The sequence below is a fragment of the Cynara cardunculus genome, assembly GCF_001531365.2.
Source record: "Cynara cardunculus var. scolymus isolate 2C chromosome LG 14, CcrdV1, whole genome shotgun sequence".
NCBI lineage: Eukaryota > Viridiplantae > Streptophyta > Magnoliopsida > Asterales > Asteraceae > Cynara > Cynara cardunculus.
In genome coordinates, this window is record NC_037541.1 from 2531724 (window position 1) to 2546532 (window position 14809).

General features: G+C 36.3%; 2 protein-coding genes across 4 annotated transcripts; both read right to left on the reverse strand.

Annotated features, from left to right (window-relative positions):
- Positions 1 to 7: 7 nt before the first annotated feature.
- Positions 8 to 612, reverse strand: LOC112526846 (senescence-specific cysteine protease SAG39-like). The gene is made up of 2 exons (XM_025137267.1): positions 214 to 612; positions 8 to 76 (listed from the first exon to the last, which is right to left on the reverse strand). Exons 1-2 carry the CDS (start codon positions 610 to 612, stop codon positions 8 to 10), a joined length of 468 nt encoding a protein of 155 aa, XP_024993035.1.
- A 1421-nt stretch (positions 613 to 2033) lies between these two features.
- LOC112526531 (uncharacterized protein YNL011C) lies at positions 2034 to 14774 on the reverse strand. Of its 3 annotated transcripts, none has more exons than XM_025136852.1 (13): positions 14337 to 14774; positions 12262 to 12378; positions 11930 to 12062; positions 11324 to 11420; positions 10146 to 10189; positions 8978 to 9134; positions 8645 to 8716; positions 7476 to 7553; positions 6197 to 6298; positions 6008 to 6055; positions 5447 to 5572; positions 5138 to 5230; positions 2034 to 3293 (listed from the first exon to the last, which is right to left on the reverse strand). In XM_025136852.1, exons 1-13 carry the CDS (start codon positions 14596 to 14598, stop codon positions 3183 to 3185), a joined length of 1440 nt encoding a protein of 479 aa, XP_024992620.1. In that variant the 5' UTR covers positions 14599 to 14774; the 3' UTR covers positions 2034 to 3182. The 3 variants fall into 3 exon arrangements, 2 of the variants coding, with proteins under 2 accessions (XP_024992620.1, XP_024992621.1); XR_003070609.1 differs by having other exon boundaries at positions 3273 to 3293; positions 5376 to 5572; XM_025136853.1 differs by lacking the exon at positions 7476 to 7553.
- Positions 14775 to 14809: the final 35 nt, after the last annotated feature.

Sequence of the window (14809 nt, forward strand, 5' to 3'; positions counted from 1 at the left end):
AGCGAAATCAGTTTCCCGGTGGTGAGTTGAGTGATTCCTTCGGTAGCGGCAATTGTCGAAAAAGCCCAGCAGCTTCCTGTCGATTCAACAACAATGATAGATGAAACCGATAAATTCACTGCATCAAAATCAGCTTTATATGATGCTAAATATGTCTAAATGTCTTAATAGAATGGACTTACCACATTGACCTTGATTCTTGATTGGGGTAACAGCTCCTTTCTTCCTCCAATCCATGCTAGATGGAACTGCATTCACATCTTCATACATGAATGATGTGGTTCGAGCCGATACAAGTCCGAACGGGACCTTAAATCCGTTACGGATGGCTTTAAACTCCTCATTCGTTTGATCCGCAAACTCATTGACACTCAACCTGTAACCCCGGTTCCCCGCATCGTTAAATGATTCCACGTACGCCACATTGTTCTTGAATATCTTGAATCGTGTTTCTTTCTCTATGTCGTCTTTATATTGACGCCCATAACGAGCCATCCATTGTTGATGCTTTTGTAACATGGTCTCTTCGTTTAACGTTCGAGATGTTACATTGCATGCCCATATCCCGAAAACCAGTAGCGCAACTAGAAGAAGTGATCTATCAAGTGACATACTTTAGCTTCCAGGGGTTTAAGGTTTAGAGTTTAGGGTTTGGGTTTTGTATTAGTAAATGTGGAGATGGTCTGCAATGTTCGGAAGAAAGTTGGTTATAAATAGAAGATGTAGGTAACGACGTTGTTGGGAGGGCAGGGCAACATCAACATATACAGATAGTGACGAATTATATACAAATTTTGCTTTGATTTGCCGTAGAAAATGGTTAACCATACTTCAAAACTGTCTTTTACATGTGTCCTTTTGGACTTCTATTTTTCATTTGAAAAATGGGTTTATTTTCAAAATTTTGTGTTTTGTCTTCGTTGGGAGAAAACAGAGAGAGCAGTCAAGGGGATTAAACTTAACAAGTTACTCGAGTTAGAGTCAATCTCAAATACAAAATAAAAATCGTATAACTTAACGAGTCGAGTTCCATGATAATTATGTTCAACTTGACTCGTTCGAAAGCCTGATTAAACTTTATGAGTCGAGTCGAGTCGAGATGAGTCAAGCCATTCTAGCATACACTTTTCCGAGCCAAACATATTTGTATGTTTACAAATTATAGAATCAAAATATAAAAATCATCGAGCTTGAGTAAATAAACGAGTTAATCGATCTCGAATTCGTACTCATAAACGAGCATCGAGCTCAAGCCTAAACATTGAAAAAATATTTTATCTCAAGCCCAACTACAAAAAATTGAATCGAGTTTGAGCTTGTTATTTCTTTTTTGAGTCAAGCTCGAATAACCTATTACTCTCTGCTCGTTTACACCCCTATCACCATATCCAACATCACCATATTCACATCCTCCACAATCACCACTTCCACCATCACTACCGCCCATCACTCCCATTGTCGTCACCACCACGACCGGTGGCAAGCTCCACCATATATCAGCTACCACTATCACTTCTATCTCCATGTCTTCCACAACCACTTTCAGTCACTAGCCACCACCGACTCCACTTCCACCATCACCGGTAACCATCATATAAAATGATTAAACAACATTTGGAGGCAACTTGTCCAACCAAGGCATGTCTAGTCCTCTAGTCATAACAAATACCAGACAGATAACTTGTCATGTCCAATACAGTCTTGTCCAGTTTCGTCTGTATACCAAGCGCTATCACAAGTCACTTCATTGCAAGGTGTGATAAAAGTTCTTAGTTTGATGAGCCGGTAATTGTTAGGGGAAAAAATGAAAAAAAAAAAGTGTGGTTGAAATGAAACATTAATGTAATGCTAATTTTGATGTATTTATTTATTTTATTTTTTTTATTAACTTGAATATCCAACTCGCTATGCGAGCCGACTAATCTCAGAATGACCACCTGCTTTGCAGATAATCCGGAGTCACCATGTTTGAACCTCCATAGCCACAAGGGGATTTTGATGTATTTATTAATATATGGTTGAAGTTGGTGAATATATTTTACAAATTGTTACTTTTATATATTAATTTTTATAAACCTATTCAGACTTTCATAAAATGAGTTCATAGCCTGTATAGTGTTTACATGTGAGCTTTGAATTCATTTTCAGGTTTTTATTTAATTTTTAAAGTTTTTTTCAGAACATTCTTATTTTGATTATATGGAACAGATGATTTACCTTTTCATGATGATCGTGTAATCAGTAGAAGTAGAATAGGACTACGTTTCTAAGGATGACATCCATACCCTTTTTACAGAACTTCTTAACCTGGAGGTGGGAAAAGCCATCTCAAGTGGAAACAAGCTTTTACGGAAGGTATCTTTGAGTAAGAGTTTAATACCTCGAGCCTAAACAGTTGAGCCTTGCCGAGCTGGTAGGTGTGACCTCGGCAAGCTTCTGATTTAAAATACGAGCCACCAAGGCTCAAAACTTGAACGAGGAAATACAAAAGCAAACGTAGAAATGGAACATAGAATGATCCCATATGCATAGAGATGCATAAAATCTGGGCTTTTTCTAGCAAGGGTCTTCCAAGCCATTTTCATTAAGCTAAAAATAACTTGGACATTTTCAGGCTTCAAGCTCAAGCAGTTGGACTGGCCCATGTTTCGGGTGTGAAAATGGGATCGATGGGGCTTTTGCAGGCTTCAAGAAAAAAAGGCGTTTAGACCTATCACGGGCCTAGGCTTCGGTGTTTGGACATCTCTACGACATGCATAACGATATATCTCCAAAAAGAGCTTTGTATTCCAAGGATTGTAGACTTTTTTTATAGCAATCCATTTCGTAATGTATACCAAATCTCAATCGATTCATTTTCAAAGACAAAAAGGGCCCGATATACATCAAAACTAGTCGTCTTGTTGCGGAAACTGAAGCAAGAAATGTTGCTTAAATACATATATTCTGTTCAACTACTTTCTGCCATGAGTTCTTCACAAGAATATACAAACTAATTACTTTCCGCTACCCTTTCTACTTCATAATTTACAAAATGAAACGATTCTTGATACAAAACGCCATATCTTGACGCTTAACAAAGTTTTTGAACACGTAAAATTCAAGTTAGGAGTCGAGTTGTGGGAGAATTTGATACCTTTGAATGCTGAACTGTATGCTATGATTGGTATTATTATGTCACCTCAGCTTATCTTGTTCGTGATTCCGCTTAATAATTCACCAAGGGCTTGTATCAAAGCTGTTGGCTCATAGACTACGCCCACCTTTGGATCATGCATTGATTCAACACGGACCTGTAATTTTTTAGTTTATAAGAATTCTCTAAAACAAACGAACCCAGTATATCTCACTCAAAGGTACAATCTAGGGGTTGGATGTAAGAAGAGTTGCAGATTAGTCCTCTAGCCCAAAGGGTAGAGCAGTTGTTTCTGGGATGTCCCCAGGCTTGATAAGAATTCTCAATTAAATGAAACTAACGAGTATATCCTGCTTGAATATAGAGTCCAAGGGTGGGATGTACACAGACCTATCCTCTAGCCCAAAGGGTAGGGTGGCCGTTGTTTCTGTTAACCCCCGGCAAGATAAGAATTCTCTAAACTAAACCAAACCAGAATATCCCACTTGAAAGTGGGGTCTAGGGTAGGACATACACATAACTAGCTTCTAACCCAAAGAGTAACATGACTGTTTCCATGAAGACTCGTGGGCCGTGGTTTTGATAAGAATTTTCTAAGCCTAACATATTGTCTAGAGTTGATATTTGATCGGTCCTTCAAATGGTTGCAATAATTGGCATATGGGGTAGGGTAAGATTCATTTAGGAACCTTAAATATATTTTGAGAACCCATAAACCACCTATTTTATGTAGTATTCATGATGAATAACCTTGAATATTAATATTTGTTACAACATTCTTGAGAACCCAGGAACCACCTATTTTGTGTAGTATTCATGATGAATGTTGTGAGAGATATTCATGATGAATGTTGTGAGAGATATTCATGATGAATAAGATTCATTATTATTCAAGGTTATTCCTCATGAATACGAAATAAATTAGGTGGACCTTGGGTTCTCAAAATATATTTAAGTTTCCTAAATGAACCTCGCCTCTTACAATCCTATCTTTAGTTTTCAACATTTCGTTTGTTGGAAAGTTTTCAAGCTAAAATTACCTATTTTCCCATTGTAACCAATACAAAAAAAAAAATACTTGAATCAACATATGTTTTACGTAGAGTCAGGATCATGTGAGAAATTCACTTTCGTGAGAAGGTGAGAATAAGTGAAGATAATTTTATATAGTGTGAATGTTATGTTATATTGTGTGAAGATTGTAACTTTCACATCACCTTCAAATGTATATCGGAAGGCTACAACATATTGTATGAATGTTGTAACGTTCACACCAAAGTTGTTAAAGTCTCAAGGTGCACTTAGGCGCAAAGGGGTCCCGGGGCCTAGGCTCGAGGCACGGGCTTCAGGAATGTGAAGCGCATCTTATATAAAAAAAATTATATGTATATGCACACACATAGCTACACAGCCAAATATGTAGAAAGTACACGCCTCATGTCCAGCAACCAACAATATTTTGATAGAGGCAGAAGGGAGAAGGGTTTAAAGCGTGAGCCATGAGGGAGAAGTTTTAAGGTTTGGGTATTTATAGAGAAAGAGGCTTGAAGTTATAAGAACCGGGTGTTTAATATTGGGGTTTGACTTGGTCTTTAGTAACTCTTTATGAGGCACGCGTAGGCCCACAAGGCGCAGGGCCTTAGTGAGCCTCATGAATATTCCTAGCCTCGACTTTAGAAAAGCCAAAGACCTTGAGCCTCAGAGCCTAGGCGCGCCTCAAGCGCCCTTTTACAACTATGGTTCACACAATATAAGGGTATCTTCGAAGTTTTCACGACAAACCTTCACATAATATAATGATACCTTCATGTTTTCTCACATTCTCATGAAAAGGGGTTGTTCATACCGGAACCCAACCCGTTTGATGTATGGTTGAACATTTTGAAACATGACAAAGTTCGTTTTTTGCTACTTGGTTTTATATGCAATTGCCCCGAAGATAAAATAAGGTAAAAAGAAAATATAAAGTATGTTTATAAGATTAGCAACAAATTTACATACCACATGAACGATTCCTTGGGCAGCCAAGCATTTGATATCTACAGGAATTTGACCATCTTTTGGCACGAAAACGGTGTTAATGTATTGACTCGCCTGCAAAAATCACAAGAATAGGGTTCTTTTCTAATGTATGCATAAATAGGCTCATTATGATATCAATAATAGATGAAGGAGAACAATAAGGCTCTCAATTAGATTACATTTTAATTAGCAAAATGCGATTTCATATGGTTATTACCCAAAAAAAGTGACCTTGGTAGTAGAAATCACAATCACTGCAGGAACTCATTGTTTTTATCCATCACTCACATTGTTTTTTAGACGATTATTGAGATGCCCATAAGTTCTATTTAGAGCATCCATGATGGCAGTAACAAAGCAAGAGGCCGTAAATCCACTAGTTTCTCGATCATAAGTACCATTCAACAGAAGTACCTGATATGGAAAATATAATAATTATCCATCAAGCCATATCAATATAGATTATTAAAGTATTAGGTGGCGTTTGGTTCATAGAATGGAATCTGTCGGAACTGGAATCTGTCAAAGGAATTGGAATTTGAAGGAATTGGAATTTGAAGGAATTGGAGTGGAATTTAGTGAGGTTTGACCATGAGTTTGATTGGTAGGAACTGGAATGGAATCTGTTTGTTTGGATCCTTAAAAATAACTTCAGAATTTTAATAAGATAGTGATAAATTACCAAAATACCCTTCATAATATATTCATACTTTATTGCTTAATTAAAAAATACTATATAACGATAAAATTATTAATAATGTTAATTGGTGGTGGTGGCGGTGGCAATGGTGGCAGAGACGGTGGTGGTGGTGGCGGTGGCAGTGGTGTGACAGCACCAGAGACACTTACCTTTGCACATGATCTTGAAGCTATAATCTCTCCAACTCCTAGTAAGACCTGTATAATCAGAGCATGAAAAAGAATAACTTACCGATAAGCTAGTCAGGTTTGGTAAAAACTAGCTGATAAGCTAGTTGTTGGCTAACAACCATGAAAATTTACTTTCAATAATTGAACTTATTTACTGTTTGGACTTACCAGAGAGGGGCAGATGGAAGTGAAGAGGGACCCCATACCATATATAATGCAATCCACATTTCCCAACTGTTCTAGAACAGATGGATTAACAGAGGGGAAGACCTGGACCACAGGTAGAAATAAACTTGTCAAGATTTTTCATTTATTTACATGATATAATAGCTAAATTATTGGCTTTAGTTCAGAAATTTCAAGTACACACACATATATATAGGGTTTGGGTTTAAGGGAAAACCACAAAAAATGGAAAACTAAGAAACACCCTAATAACCATTCATCAGTCTACTATGCCCATGTGCATAAAAGTAATTTGTCCGGTACACACATGTGCATAAAATGCACACCTGCATAGAAACCAAGAAACATTTTCACTTACTTTTGTGCACATGTGCATAAAGGAAAAATGAATGGTTATTAGGGTGTTCCACAGTTTTCCAACTTTTTTGTAGTTTCCCCCTGAACCGAGTCTCTCTCTCTCTCTCTCTCTCTCTCTCTCTCTCTCTCTATATATATATATATATATATATATATGAATGTGAACACAAAATGCAAAAAACATAGAACTAGAAATATTATTGCAAATGATCTTGGTGAAGCATAGCATGTAAATCCAACTGCCTATGGAGTTTTCCTCTTGAAATGGCATAAAATTTAGCCCCATAATGAATAAACCCTTGATATATTTTGTATGTTCCCTTAAGTGGATTAAGGGCATATGCAAAGAAAAAGACGTTTCAAAGCAGAATCATCATCTCAACAGAAGGTAAGAGGAAGGGCAAATTCCCTCTTTCCTCCATGAAGGGTTAAAAGTGTTTTACCATTGTGTGTAAGGGGAGGAGGGGTATATTAAACAAATAAAAATCTCGTATCCCCAAATCCCATGTCCCCTCCTGTCCACCAATCACGTGAAAACACATCACTAGAGGCAGAATGAACACATAAATTAAATAAGGGGCTGTTTGGTTCAGGTTGGGGAATGAAAATGGGAATGAAAACGAAAATGAAAATGACGGGATGAAAATGGGAATGGCTTTTCATTCCCCCCAATTTAACCTGGAATGAAAATTTGGGCTTCTGGGGGAATGAAGCCATTGTATTATATATAACCAAACAGTTTCTTTTATCATCATTCCTTTTGATTACTGCTTATTGCTTAATACCTCTAATCAAACACCCCCTAAATTTATATTAATATGATTTCACGTGATTGGTGGGATAGGGAGGGGACATGGGATTTGGGGACAGGAAATTTTTGTTCAAATTAAACAAGATGATTCACCTCGTGCAATAAATTGCTTCCTTCACTAGACATGTAGAAAACCCGCTTTATTCTTGAAGGTAGTGCGGAAGAGCTTACCTGTAGCCAAGAATCCAGCAGTTAAAGGATGGTACATTTAAAGATGGTATCCCAAATAAATAAAGGCATACAAAACAAGTGGAAGATTGAAGTGCAATATGTAGGACAACTTGCTTTTGCAGTTAAGGTTAGCAAGTATATCAATCAACTTGCTTTTGCAGTTAAGGTTAGCAAGTATATTAATATTATTCTTATTGACCGAGTAAATGGTGAGTTTATTTGAGCCCTTGGTGCCAAATAAACACCTGTCCCAAGTTGGAAAGTCACATTCCAATCCAGGACTTCCATTAAAACATCATACATGAAAACAAGATGAATGTGAAATGACATCTGAGTAGATAAAAACCGACGATTTAAAAAATTATGGTTTCATGTTATCGTCATCTCAGTAGCCATATATTGGAGCCCACCTCCAACAGGAGCAAAGGTACAACTTCTAAAGAACACAGAATAAGTAACATAACAAGGGGGGCTAGATTTTTATATATGCAACTTTCAACTATAAAGAAGGACTAGAGTATTTCATATATATCATTATAATTCGTAATTTTGTCTGTCTTTCTAATAGTAAAATAAAAATAGAGTAAATTTGTGGCTACCACCGATATTAGCATCAAACTCTGTCACTTTCTTCTGTTTCAGAGGAGTGAGTACAATTATGAAGAGAGAGAAAGCGTATTGTATCATATGCTTTTTCTACATATAGGAATTGTGATGAGCTTGATGGTAACATTGGTGGTATCTATAAATTTTCCCAATAAAATATTCCGTAAATGGAAGGGAATATTCTCCCATGCATGATGACGAAGATATATTTTGTCTTTAGCATTCAATTGTAAGAAGTTAGAATCTTAACCAAACCAAATGAGGCTGGTATATCCCACCCGAAGGTGGGCTGTCTTTTTTTTGTGGGGAGGGGGGGTGAGATGTAAGCAGACCTGACATCTACCCTCAAAGAGTAGAACGGTTGTTTCTGTGAAGACCCCAGCTTGTGAGAAGTGAGGGACATAGATAGAAAGACAGTATAATCTTAATTCTTAAAGAAGGTTTACTCTGCATACAAGGAACCAGTCAATAAAATGCAGATGTACCTTATCTATAAGTTGCAATGATCCACTAGTCGGATGAGATATCTCGTTCTGACCACGTATTATCATTCCATCCTAAACTTCAGAAGAAAAACAGCACATAAAAAGAATAACGTTATTGAAATCTAATAATCTTCTAGCATTTCTCTTAAGCCAATAAAACAAGTCACTATTTGATTAAATAAAACAAGTTAATATCCATATGTAGGCAACAGAAGTTTAATATCTAAACTTATTTGAAGCCCTGTAACGACCAGTTTAACTAACTCCTAACAAAGAGATAGTGTATTGTCGTCAATGCATGCAATATGGTGTATCTTCAGAATACAAACCTACCCATAATTCACACCCCAAAGTAAGGCGGTCGTTGGTGGATATCACTGGAAGGACCAGACTTTCTGTGGGAATCTGGGAAACACGTGAAAACAAAAATATTGCAGCATCCAGAGACTGAAAGAATATACGTGCACCTGCAAAGAAGAAGTTACCAATGCTGGAAAAAGCGATGTTGGAGTTAGATAAGTTGGTTCAGTTTCTCACAACAGACATATTATGTAACAGGTTCCACATATATAGAACCTGTTTCAATATTGTTGCATAATGAAAAAAATCAATAACAATAGTACTTTGTAGACAGGAAGTTGCATATATATATGTGTGTGTATGTGTGTGTGTGTGCATATTTCCCCCAGAATGATTAGAAACTTCATGGGCAAGAAGACCTTTTTATCTGATGGATCATCAAGTATGATTGAACCCTCATTTCAAGCAATATTTAAATAAAAGGTGGTGATGAGTATTGACTTATTAGCCTAATTATATTATTTTTAGGGTTTGACATCTTTTAGAAATTCTACTGATAGCTCATCAATGTAGACTCCAGCTTGCGACGAGTGTCAGTAGTTAATAACTTAATATCAGTATTAGGGTATATGTATTCAGTATTCTTTTGTTTATTGATTATTAAAAATTCAAGGTTGCCGAAAAACCATTATACGCCGATATACAGGCATTCTTTTTATAATTCTCAGTGTTATGCAACTTATAAACTTCTGCCATATGACAATTGTCACATGATAATATGATATTTAATCTTTGGGAACTCAAAATATCCACAACAGTGTTTGCCAACATCCTCAACATCACTTGCCCACTGGTGAGATCCTTATTACAAACCTATATACAGACTAATTAATCCACACAGACATCTTTATCCATACAGGACTTCATGGAAAACCAACCAAACAACCCCTAAGCAAGAGATGACAAGAAATAGATATTTTAATATATGAAAGAGGTAAGCATAGTAGATTTAGCATTTTTCATAACTACAATATTTAAGATTCATAACTACAATATTTAAGACCACGCACTATCCCCTTCCATTCCCCCACAAAAACCCACTTTATTTATAACCCGACATATAATTTTGTTACAACTTACGAGCCTACCACAATGTTGAAGTCTTAAAAAAGTTTAACCAAAAGAAAACCTTTAGGCCTACCTTCCATTGCTAAAACAAAAGGACTCGTTTGTTCTTCGAAGGATCTGCAAGCAAAATAAGTACTACTAAAACCCATTTCAAGAATATACAAAGAAGTGTGAATAAACAGCTGTAAATCATACTAGACAAATTTATACCGTGCATAAATTAGATGTCCACCAGAAAGGTATATTGATTACAGTTGAGGAAGGCATTAAGTAAATTTTACTTCAACAACCTTCAGTAGAATTGGAAAAAGATAAGAAAGTAAAGTTTACTTCTACAACATCATGAAGACACAGAAAGTTTTACTTTAACATGTTAGTTTATGTTATGCTCTCTCTTTCATCATACCAGTGTGGCTAACAAGAAACGTATGACCAAAAGTTATGGACGTTTAGAGGACTCTTGACCAGACCTACATTGTTGGATTCTTTGCCTACTTACCCTTTCATATAGTAGGAATCTTAATCTTTTTCTATGTTTTTAGTCATGCACAATAAAACTAAAAATCTTTCACTTCTTGTATATATGCATAAGATCTTACATTATATATAGGCATTTGGTGCCTAGATTTTAAGAAATAATATTCAAGTAGATTAATCCCTTGATCCAGGGGATTTACATAATCTCAACACTCCCCTTCAAAATGAAGCATTACATCATATGCATCCATCTTGTCACATATAAAAGTTATCCGAGGACCCTGTAGGGATTTAAAAAAGATATAAGCAAATTGATTTTTGGAGTTGAGAAAGAAAGTTCTGATGATTCCAGAATGAATCTTTTCTCTAAGAAAATTGCAGTTAACATCCTGACAACAGCCATCAGCTCATTTTATTGTCTTAATATCATAACATCCTAACAACAGCCATCAGCTCTCATCAATCAATTAGTCCCTATTCCCATGTGCAATAGCAAACCACTGAAACTCCACATAAGTATATATAAAGGCTTTGGAGAAGTACCAAGTTAGCATATGGTTCAAGCATGCGTATAGCTTTACCAGCACATTGAAGTCTATGCCCTTACAGAAAATATGAGCACAATTTTCAACATGAGCCAGCAATAATCCTTGCATCTTTTACAACCATATGCTATGTTGGCACCTGGGTCTTTTACAATCATATGCTATGTTGGCACATAAAATGTTTTGACAAAGAACAACAAATAACTAGTATATAGCAAAAGCAAGAAACCTGATTCTGGAAATAGGCCAGAAAGGCACGAATTGTTTCTCTGTAGGGCTTTGAAACATCTTTCCATAAAGGATGTTCCCCTTCTACGATGCCGTACCTGTTCAATTCTCAACTTAGCACGCTAACAATATAAATTCCTTAGTAAAAGGCTATTCGAAATGCTTATAACGCTAAACACCATAACCCCGAAAAACTGCTACACTTGATATGATCTTGTTTATTTCATTTCTTTGTCTCTTAGTTCCGGCCCACATGCCCATATACATGCACCTCCTTAGGAACAAGCTTTTCCATCCTTTCTTAATTTTGTGGTCAATCAGTAGTAGTTAAATGGTTTTCAGATAAATGCTATGGCATACCACATGCTACTACGTTATGCAGATAGGTTATCCTATTCTGATTTTAGGCTTCACAAGTTTAAACTGCAGAAATAACTATATTCTACTGGGTATGGCCATAAAGTAGACCTCGCATTATGCAAGCTTTATGCACTAGGCTGTCCATTGAAAGTAATACATCAGGTTGCAGCATATATCAATATTAAGAAATACAAAAAGACAAGTGAAATGGGAGAAGGAGCTGCTTCAGCAAAAGATAAGGAAGTACCATTCTAATTTGGCTTCTTGTGCATCGAGAGGCAAACGATAACCAAGTAAGGTCCGCACTGCAAGAGCCTCAGAAGAACTTTGGTCAGACAATCTCAAGCATCTTGACCGTATGTCTCCAACTGCTGGACCGCCTGAAACATGGACACCAAGAATTTGCAGTCAAATCCCAAAAAAGGCAAAACAAAACAAACAGTTCTAAAACCTAAGCCACAGAAGAAGATTTTGTTATGAATTGGATGGCTAGAAGAAAGTATATCTATGTGTGGGTTTCGTGAAAGAACAAATAACTTGAGGATGCATAATAAAGAAAAGAATACTTGTCAAATTTACCTAGAACACGAACAATCTCAGCTGTACTTCCACCATCATCAGAAACAGGAAGAACATGGGCAACACAAGTTGTCAACTTCTTAAGTTCTTCAACAACACCATTGAAAGCAGTCCCCCCTGTTAGAGTACCAATTATAGAACAAAACCAGAAGATTTAATATAGACAAGTAGCTGCAAACATTACAAATCAGAACTTCATAGTTGACTTCTCTAAAGGACAAAAGACATTATTCACCTCCTGCTTTACAAGGCCTATAGCTACCCTGGTTATCCCACATGAAAATTTCCATAAAACTACTATTTAAAGTAAAAAAGAAAAGTTAAATATCAACTTGAAGCACATGCATAATCCCATATCATCCTAAGAAACAAACACTACAGACTTCAAGAATGCAGCACATAACTTTGAGGCATTGTAACGTTTTTAACTTCAAACAAGCTATTCCTACTCTTAACCTTCAAGAATGCAAAACGTTCACTTTAAATTCATAAATCAATATGAATCAAATAATCATTTAAAGGTGCGGAAAACCCCACATGTATTTGAAAGAGATAGGGTCAAAGCAGGAAGAGAGAGAGAGAGAGAGAGAGCAGGCACCAATGCATGCATGCTGAAAATGGGAGAGAAAGGACTCAGCAAGTAACGTGCATTATTTCAGTATTCAAATCCCTGAAGCTCTTTGCTTTACATTTTATGGATTACTCTAACTATAAAATCAGTGATAGTTGTTGGTTCTATAAACTACTTTCTTACAAATTATATTGTGAACCCGGAAATTGCATCGTGTTTAACTGCACGATTTGATAATAATAATTGTTCTATTATGTGTACCATATATAAAATCCATGACCAACTATGGAGAACCTTTCAGCTACAAAGGACTTAAATTTCCTGAACCAAAATCACATTCATTTAGACAAGAACTAACATCTGATAATCTTGGGATGAATTTAAATAACTGCAGGACACCCATACAAGCTTAAGTTTTTGCACACATGATTACTCTTCATCGTGATTCATGAAAGAAAAAACATAGTAAATACATGTCCTGGAGTTTCGTTAAGGTTATGATAGCACAATTGAGTACTGATAAGCAACCCACAAAGTAAATTCGTTTTACTAGATAACAAAGTTAAGTACTATTGACAACAGTATGGATGTGTAATCAAGGGAAATCAATGTGCATGAATCATTCAGTGAACGTCTCATCATCTTCAAGAAGTGTGACTGTCCATCCAATTTACTTTCTTAGAGCATGTTCACGGCCATGGAAGCCAGCTCCCAGAAGTAGGGTCAATGATAGTTTCATAACTGTTATTTTCCTCTTGCATTTACTTTTACCTTTTGCATTGCGCTTCCGCTCTTTGAGCACAGAAAAAATATAACTAGAACTCCATTTTCATTTTCAAGCATATTCTAAACCCACAATAAGATTCATACAGAACAGAAAACAAACACACGTGTAGTAACTACACAAGCAAGCCATAAGTCCACAATTAACATTGGTTTTGCATTTTCCTTTTAGGGGGTTTTCCTCTAAGATCCTATAAACTAACCCACTCAATACTCTTATAGGTGCTCTATTATTCATAAAACAACTAAAGAAGGAATTTTCTGGTAAAAGAGTCGGGATTGCATTAGGGACATTCCTTTATTTGGGTTTTTCTCCAAGACCTTAGAACCATTACACCTAATTGCAACAATTTCCATTTTGAGATGCACCATAAGATAAACGAAACTCTTTAAACTAATTTTTGCGCATCGTCACCACTGATTATTGATCTAGATCCAAAAACTTCCTTGATTTTGCCATTACCGGGCCGGTAATAGTCCATTACCCGCCAAGTCCGAAGCACGAACCACATTCAAAATGCTTGTAGATCACAATTCTCAAACAGGGACCAGTTCAATCAACGAGTTAAATCTTGTTTTCCCGAATTTCCTAAAGGGGGCTACTTCCCAGAAAAGAACCCCTAAACATTAAAATCCCAAAAACAAATTGCTGCAAATTTCGTAAGGTACATTCGGAAGTTTCAAAACAAGAAGTGCAATCAAATGGAGGAGAGAGTTGTACCTGAGAAAACAAGAACGGAAGGCTGAACGGAGGTAGCAGGATTAATGGAATTGAGGGACGCCATGGGAAGGGATCTTGAAGATGATAGAGAAAATTGAATAGGAACTGGTAGCAGGGAATTACATAACGAAGGGGTGCCGAATTTCAAGAAATTATCCACCATACTCCTCCCGCTTGAATCACCTTCTACTACTCTTTCCAAGTGCTTGATTGAATCAATAAAAAACTGAAATGGAATTGAATTGAATTGAATGGACTCCATTCACCTCTGGAAATCTCCATAATATAAAATGGTTTCACTTGAAAATTGGATTCTTTCAGACAAATATAAGATTTTGGTTCTTTATTTCACTCAATTTTTACAACATTTTCAATAATTTTTTATAGGGGGTGTTTGTACGGCACCGACAATAAACATTTTTTTTACTGTTTTGGTAAACAATTTATATCGGTATCAAACCGGTAATAAGCAG